This window comes from Taudactylus pleione, unplaced genomic scaffold (genome assembly GCF_031769625.1).
Source record: "Taudactylus pleione unplaced genomic scaffold, aTauple2 ptg000314l, whole genome shotgun sequence".
In the NCBI taxonomy this organism is placed as follows: domain Eukaryota; kingdom Metazoa; phylum Chordata; class Amphibia; order Anura; family Myobatrachidae; genus Taudactylus; species Taudactylus pleione.
In genome coordinates, this window is record NW_028284715.1 from 18,103,041 (window position 1) to 18,112,169 (window position 9,129).

Here is a 9,129-nt window from a genome sequence, read left to right on the forward strand (position 1 = left end):
CATATAAAACTACTTCAATAGTGAAATAATGATATGTGAATTGAATAATGTGATGGATATATGTGAAAAATGTGAGACTATAAAGAAAAATAAAAAATAAAATGATGAATTTAATTTTTTTTTTTTTAAAGAGTAACCCATTGTATGAATAGCTTAAATTGATTTATTCCGCAACCTATAATGGTCCCTATAAATAATATTTGTGATAAACACTGACCCTAATTGAGATGATTATACATATGTGTTAATAAAAATACCACCAAACAAAATCATATGTATGGGTGCCAATGTAAATTGTATGACAATTAAAAAGGAAAAAGAAGAAAAAACCGTGTGAACATTTAAAAAAACGTGAAGTGAAAATAAAGTTAGAAAAAAAAAAAGAAAATGGGTGGAAAGTGATTAAAGTGATATATATATATATATCTTATCAAAAAATAGATAATGAGTGAAGGTGACTGTGAAATTTAATAATTATTAGTGTCTTGGTACCATTGAAACATGGGCATATAAAATACATGAATATAAAATACATAAATATATATAACATACACACAAGCACAGATATATATATATACACATTTATATATATTAATACAAACATACACATACATGATTCAAAAAATTAGAATCAGTATGTGTCTACAATACGCATAAATACACATGTGTAATTCAAGGACATACAAATATATTAGTCCCCAATCAATTATTATAAATAAAACCAATAATCTCTAAAAGCAATAATATTCCAATTGCTGGTGCCTATATATCATTGTGGGAATCTTATACAAAAATAGAAAAAATGAGAAGGAGGGGGAAAAAACATTCAGGTGCCCATCAAAAGACAACAAGAATGTATAAACCAAAATATAAAAAATAAAGTGAATCAAATGTGTTTGTATATAATAAAATTTGTTGGGATTCATAATTTAGTGAAAGGGAAGAAATGGAAATTATATGATAATTTATCCATTCGAGGTATATTATTTAAAAAAAGGTGTATAATTATTTTCTTCATTTAAACCTCTAGGTACTAGAGTATACCTAGAGGTTTAAATGAAGATAATACACATTCCTTGATGTCTTAAGGAATAACAGGGGCTGTTGGGAGAGTTAACTAACAGTGAAATTATATTTGCCATAACTATCTTAATATATTATGACAATCACCCCCTGAGATAGTACAATGATGTGCTGTTTTAAGAACAGACTTAATTCCAATACATCAGAGAAGGACATTTCCTAGAGATCACTACCCCAACGTGATCCTTAATTCTCTTGGTTAATTAACACCTGATGATGATGCAAATATAAAACAGTAGAATTTGTGTCTGTACATGTGCTATTGAAAACAGTAAACACAAACACACTTATTGTTTGGCTGTATCATAATAAAGTTTAATATCAGTGGTATGAACTATACATTTCTGTAGTATTCTATAATCAATAAATCTTGAAACACTATTACTATAATATAGGGAAATTTATATCCCAAACATATTGGAGCGTAAATACAGATATATATTACTTATTACCAGCCAATCTTTATTATGACTTAATGGAGGCAGGTACATGCGCTGCCACTTATTTTTAAATCACATTTTCTATCTTTATTACACATCTCTATATTTTACCAATTTTCGCTGTTGTCTTTTCTATATAATTGGTATTTAACTATAATTTATTAAAAGTTATGTTTTAATGCATAGTGCACCACCCATGACAGTTCATTTTCCTTCTCTTTTTGTGCTGATTAGAACCAGCCTAACTTAATGACTGTTTACCTGGACAGGACACGTAGAGGCCACTCTAGGCATAAATACTTAGTTGCTTTAAGTACTTATCTGTCCTAGAGACAGGCTACACAATTGGCTCAGTCACTATAAGTATTTATCTGTCCTAGAGACAGGCTACACAATTGGCTCAGTCACTATAAGTATTTATCTGTCCTAGAGACAGGCTACACAATTGGCCCAGTCACTATAAATATTTATCTGTCCTAGAGACAGGCTACACAATTGGCTCAGTCACTATAAGTATTTATCTGTCCTAGAGACAGGCTACACAGTTGGCTCAGTCACTATAAGTACTTATCTGTCCTAGAGACAGGCTACACAGTTGGCTCAGTCACTATAAGTACTTATCTGTCCTAGAGACAGGCTACACAGTTGGCTCAGTCACTATAAGTACTTATCTGTCTGGGAGACAGGCTACACAATTGGCTCAGTCACTTTAAGTACTTATCTGTCTGGGAGACGGTCTATAACAGTGATGGGTAGTAGGTGGCCCTGAGGTCCCCTCAGCCTTCACTTTCAGCCTCCTTGGGTAGCCAATCACTGATCCACACAAGTGGCTCGGTGGCTTTATGTATGTGGAGAGCTCCTGCAATCTTAGCTGCTAGCTGACACTAACTTTCCTAAAGTGAATAAAATAAGACCCCTTTATATAAATGTATTCCGCTTTTACATCTTTTTTATGTTAACGGATGAGCATTATCCTATTTTCTCCTACTTTATTGTACAGATTCTTTACATCACATCCATCGCCACTTATACTGTCACACTTCCATCTCCCAGTTCTCCCATACTCACTGTCTCATCAGCTATCACTGTCATTGGTTGAGCTCTTGTTTTTCTCTATGTCAGTGGGGTTTGTCCTTGGCTTATTGTTACTCCCTTTCCCACCAGTATTATTGTTATTTTTCTTCCCTTGTAATAGTTTCTATCAGTCTCAGAATCCCAATATGTTTATATTTGTTATTTGGTCTATATTGGATGCACATATTGAACTAAAATATAACTTTCATTAATTAGTATTAAAATATTCAATATACATAAATAGCGAAATATAAAATAATAGTAATAATGTGCAAAAAATATAAATAAGTGTATATATAAATCGGAATGTCTCGCTGTGTGTCTATGCCTGTTTTAAATTGATTTGATTAGCCCATACTAATCTATTGTTCTGTGCGATAGAATCCTCTTTTTTTATATTTGTTACTTCCCTCATTGATCCAGTTCCTTTCATGTGACTCTTCTTTATGTCTTGTTCACATCTCTAAATTCCTATATTGCCCTGCTCAGTCCTCTAACAGACTACCTTGTGGCTGGTTGCTATAAGCAACTTCACCTGTCCTCTTTAGGTTTGATACATCCCCTCCTAAGCCCATATCAGACTCTACTTTGACTGACACTTTGCCCTTAATAAAAAATATGATGTGTACTTGTTCTGCGCTACCTATCTCCACCTGTAACCCAATGAATAAAAAATGGAAATGACAGTACTCCGAGTCCAATCAGAGTCCTTCTCTACAGATAAGTCCACCTTGTTACAGGATATTCCACTGATGTTTTGGATCCTTGTTTCTGAAACAACCGTTGTACCTCCCAAATAATGGGCAAATACAAGAACAGAAAGAAAAAATAGTGCAAAACCTTAAGATAAAAGGTATATTTTAATAAACAATTGCACTTACAGGATACAGGAATAAAAACAGCATATAACAGGTCTCATATGGCTGAGCAGCAATGTCCTCCTTGGATCACCCAGATGGAATTCAAATAAATAGCGAGGATACAGGTCCGGACTGTGGCCCTGATTCAGAGCCGGACACTCTGACAGAGCGCTCGCTCTGAACCAGGGCCGTCTTTCTGAATTTGTGACCACCCACAGCTATAGCGAGCGGCCAGGAAGATGGTCACGATGGTCAAGACCATCGCGACCATCGGGCTTGCGTCGAGACCGGGTCTGAATTAGGCCCTGTGTTTCCCCAATAAGCAGAGGTGATGGACAGCAATGATCACAACAGCCACAGAGAATATAAAGCCAAGCTTGTCATTTCCATTTTTTATTCATTGGTTACATGTGGAGATAGGTAGCGCAGAACAAGTACACATCATATTTTTTATTACTTGCTTATGGGTTGTGGATGTACATCCTTTTGTGTATAATTCAGCAGCATATCCAATTCTCTTTACATCGTAGTCTTTATTAGCATTTTTTTCACCAGTTATCTGACACTTTGCCCTTATCAGAATCCCCTCTGACCACATTGTTCCCCTCCTCAGGACTGCTGCATCCATCCCCTCCCTCAGACCTCTTTAATAAGCTGGCCATACATCAGAGAGCTTCTCAGACAACACGACTGTCTGAACAATACAACGATCTTGAAGTGACCTCCTTACAGCGAGTCTTCGTCTGATGTGACAATATAATAATCTGTCTCAAGTGGTTGATACAGTCACAGATTATCACGTGTTTATTGAGTGAAACATCAATATAAAGCCGCATACACACTTGCTGATCTTTTGAATGATTGAACAATAACGATATTGTTCACAATATCGGCAAGTGTGTGTGCGAAAAACGACCAACGATGCGCGCTCCTGCTGGTCGTTTACGATATCCCCAGTCGGCTGGACAAGTAGCCCAATCTGGGGACATCATGAGCGATGCCAAGCTGCTGAATGGCCCCGTCCCATCATCCGTCCCTGGTCGGCATCGGCCAGTGCGTATACACTGGCCGATGCCGGCACCCCCTGCATACTCACATCGTCTAGTGTGTACGCGGCTTACGTTAAATAAGGGGCTTAAAATCACGAGAAACAAAAGGTAGAGGAAATAGTCATTCTCCACTTCTGTGTAGAAAAAAACAAAAAGGCATGAAGATTCCCTTACACAGGCACCTCAGAATCGCCCTCTTGCATTACTTCCCTCCATCGGTTTAACCACATACCAAATATGTAATTGCCTATATCCTTGTAGCTACGAGAGCGGCCTTGGCCCATTATTGGAAATGGTTTCCCCCCTCCCCCCCTTGCCTAAAATGATTTCTAATATCCAAGGCAACTTTAAAATGGAGACTCTTGGGATTAAATACTCCATGGCCACCTCTTCCCCCTTGATTAAGTGGAGCCTTTGGTCCGATTACTATGCTGCCCATTTCACCCCGCCCTCCATAATTCCCACATTACCATTACATTTCTTATATGTGTGTATTGTTATCAGCTGTTTCTTGGTCCCCCTGTAAGGTGTATAACCATGTTTATGTTGGTGTATTGCATACACTTCTCTTTTGTGTTCTTCCGTTCCCCCTTCCCTCTCTCCCCTTGAGTTCTTTTCCTGAGTTATACCGTAAGCCGTACACCTTGAATTGTATGTGTTCATGTGTCTCAAGTCTCACGGGACTTGTACTGCTATCATTTTCAATAAAAATTTATTGATTTAAGATTTGGCATACTGCTCCAGTATTGATTGCCCGGCCAACGCGCCCTGTTTGGCTTGAATAGCTGTCAGCTGGTGTACTGCGAAAAGATAGCGATGACCCCACCTGCTGTATTTCATATTGCATTAAAATAAAGATGTTATATTTAATCTTGAGCGCTATTTATTGAGGTTCATAGTTATTTCACACTGCCCGTACATGTCACATAAGAGGTCAGTGCTTAGTTCACCATCAGTTTATTTTGTGAGCACTATGGCCCTCATTCAGAGGCGGTCGCTCGGGAGCGATTGGTCGCACCCAAAGTGATGGAGAATATGCAAAACGAACGCTCAATCGCAACGCACATCGTAAGCGCGGAAACACCTACAACAATGGAAGCACACCTCCTATCTCTACGGCCTAATTCAGAGTCGGTCGCAGGCGGCAACCTACGTCTGCACGATTAACACCTGTTACATTGTTAATTGCCTACAGACATCGATTGAGGCAGAAACCATTGCCTGCACTCGCAATGCTTAAGGTAGACCCTGGGCTACCTTTAGCACTACGAGCAGTAGCATCGTTATTGCAACGAGATGACGTGTGTGATGACTCGCTCAGTAATATATGCACGCCCTTAAAACGCCCTTTTTAAGGTCAACCACGCCTGCGTGCGCACCACCACACCCCCGTTCACAAGCACCTTCCCCTGTAACCACCCACAAATGGCACGAAATGTCAATCACAGCTACGACCTCGTAGTGACTAACGAGCAAGAGGATTGCGGTCGGAAAGACAGGCTTGCGCACGCGCACTGCCATGTACACGCATGCGCAGTTGAAAAAACATCGCTCGCTACGTCCAATCGCTCCGTGCGACCGCCTCTGAATGAGGTCCTATGTGCCGTCTAATCTCTCTCTTCACATGTTACACACTCTGGAACTGATGCTGAAGCCATCATATCACTGACTCTCTACTCTCTGGCTTGCACCAGCAGAATTGTTCCTTTGTGGGCTTATTAAATTCCAACAGTGTTTTAAACACTTTTACTTTATTTAATTGTCCAGACACAGTAAAGAAAAAACAATTAGCATAATTCCACATGTTTATATATAGGCTTGACACATCGTCCCTTTAATTGGGGCCACATATGAATTACACAGATTGTGTGGCTGGATGGCTTCAAGTCTCCTGTTCACCTGGTTTGAATCAGTCACATGTGTAATTCACATCTATCCTGAATTAACGGGATGATCCGGCAAGCCTATATATATGGCAATAGACCACATGAATATCACGGATGTCCACAAATATTTTTAATATACTGAAATAAATCATTACAAAAAATTAGGCATGAAATAATAGTGTGCAGTGCCTGATCTTATATCATTAATGAGTCAGCAGAGGTCAAGTGGCATCTTGAGAACTTGCTGGTAGGTTTGTACACAGGGGAAAGGTAAGTCACAGCCGCTTAACAACCTACAATAGCTGCATACCTCTCACCATTTAAGCTGCCCACACACATAGCGATATTTTACCCGATTTGGCCGATTTCGACGAATCGTGACGACAAATAGTGTAAAATATGGCCAAATCGTGAGTGTCCACTCACGATCACACTGCCAATGCGCGTCCTTGCTCGTCGTACATCGCATCTTCAGATCTGCCGTGCTGTAGGGCAGATTTGCCAATCTGGGACACAATGCACTGGATGCACGATAGATCTTAAGTCAGATTGGACATTTTTTTTACTCCAAATCTGCCTAAACCCAGCTCTAATAGACCCATGTAATAAAACTTTTGGATGAAACTCCGCACCTTGGGCCTGATTCAGACCCACTCGCAAGCGGCTGTCCGCTCGCAAGTGGGTCGATGTTGTGCTCTGCGCATGTGCACGACGGCGGGAGCTCCGTCGTGCGCATGCGCCAGACGCGACGAGCGAAGGACTTTCCTTCGCTCGTTGTGTCTGATCAAAGGGGGCGTGCTGTCGATGTTGATTGACAGCACGCCCCCTTTGGTGGGCGTGCCTCCCTGACGGGGGCGTTCCCACGGGAACGCCTCCCGTCAGATGCCGGCCCACTGACATCACTAGTGATGTCAGTGGGAGTGATTTTGGCTCTGATAGATCCAAAATCACTCCGGGGCTTGCGGTTGAAAACCTCAACCGCAGGCTCCGGCTCGCAGTTTCGATGGTCGTGATGGTCACGACCATCGCGGCTATCAAACTGCACGCTCGTATAGGCTGTGGGTGGTGACCCACAGCTATACGAGCGTCCAGGAGGACGCTCCATTTTTATGGAGGGCGGCCCTCATTCAGAGTGTGCGCTCTGCTCAGAGCGTACGGCTCTGAATGAGGGCCCTTGTTACTGTCCCACCACAATCAGGTAGGTGGGGAGGCATGTTGTTGGACATGGTCATATAAAACAGGTCTTTTACAATTGTGAGGGAACGGTTACAGAACCTCATACGCCCACTGATCACAGATTGTACAGTGACTAATGCATAGACAGAGGTGAGGCACTAGATTAGCCTAAACCAAGCAGGGGCATTTTCAGTACCTACCGAGAGTTTCCAATGTTAGGTACAGCAATGAGCTTTGTGTATTTTCTGCATAGGTTTCCATCTCTTTTATGTTCCTATATGCTCGGTCATCCAGATTCTTTTCCTAGCAGTAAAAGAAAACCTAAATAGATTATACAGTCTGGGCTGAATGAAGTTTATAGAAATTTGCATATATAATGTCCTAAATCAGAAGTACTCAGGGGAAACCCATCTCTGGGGGCCGCAGAAAAATGTAAGGACTGTGCATGTACTCAGGAAGGTGAGGAACGCACCATGTTATGCCCAGGTCCACAATGCTAGGAAATATACAGCGAGTAGAGAAAGATCCTCCGCAGTGACTGTGTGCTAAGCAAGTCTCCCCGCAGTGACTGTGTGCTAAGCAAGTCTCCCCGCAGTGACTGTGTGCTAAGCAAGTCTCCCCGCAGTGACTGTGTGCTAAGCAAGTCTCCCCGCAGTGACTGTGTGCTAAGCAAGTCTCCCCGCAGTGACTGTGTGCTAAGCAAGTCTCCCCGCAGTGACTGTGTGCTAAGCAAGTCTCCTCGCAGTGACTGTGTGCTAAGCAAGTCTCCTCGCAGTGACTGTGTGCTAAGCAAGTCTCCTCGCAGTGACTGTGTGCTAAGCAAGTCTCCCCGCAGTGACTGTGTGCTAAGCAAGTCTCCCCGCAGTGACTGTGTGCTAAGCAAGTCTCCCCGCAGTGACTGTGTGCTAAGCAAGTCTCCCCGCAGTGACTGTGTGCTAAGCAAGTCTCCCCGCAGTGACTGTGTGCTAAGCAAGTCTCCCCGCAGTGACCGTGTGCTAAGCAAGTCTCCCCGCAGTGACCGTGTGCTAAGCAAGTCTCCTCGCAGTGACCGTGTGCTGAGCAAGTCTCCTCGCAGTGACCGTGTGCTAAGCAAGTCTCCCCGCAGTGACCGTGTGCTAAGCAAGTCTCCCCGCAGTGACCGTGTGCTAAGCAAGTCTCCCCGCAGTGACCGTGTGCTAAGCAAGTCTCCCCGCAGTGACCGTGTGCTAAGCAAGTCTCCCCGCAGTGACCGTGTGCTAAGCAAGTCTCCCCGCAGTGACCGTGTGCTAAGCAAGTCTCACCGCAGTGACTGTGTGCTAAGCAAGTCTCCCCGCAGTGACTGTGTGCTAAGCAAGTCTCACCGCAGTGACTGTGTGCTAAGCAAGTCTCCCCGCAGTGACTGTGTGCTAAGCAAGTCTTCCCGCAGTGACTGTGTGCTAAGCAAGTCTTCCCGCAGTGACCGTGTGCTAAGCAAGTCTTCCCGCAGTGACCGTGTGCTAAGCAAGTCTCCCCGCAGTGACCGTGTGCTAAGCAAGTCTCCCCGCAGTGACCGTGTGCTAAGCAAGTCTCCCCGCAGTGACCG

At 42.5% G+C, this 9,129-nt stretch overlaps 1 protein-coding gene across 1 annotated transcript in view; it reads right to left on the reverse strand.

Annotated features, from left to right (window-relative positions):
• LOC148510679 (NADH dehydrogenase (ubiquinone) complex I, assembly factor 6-like) overlaps positions 1-7,865 on the reverse strand; it is a 73,542-nt gene extending 65,677 nt beyond the window's left edge. The window contains exon 1 of the mRNA XM_088442626.1: positions 7,769-7,865. Within this exon, the coding sequence (XP_088298752.1) occupies positions 7,769-7,829 (61 nt within the window). The 5' untranslated portion in view covers positions 7,830-7,865. The remainder of the gene's footprint in view (positions 1-7,768) is intronic.
• Between the last annotated feature and the right edge of the window lie 1,264 nt (positions 7,866-9,129).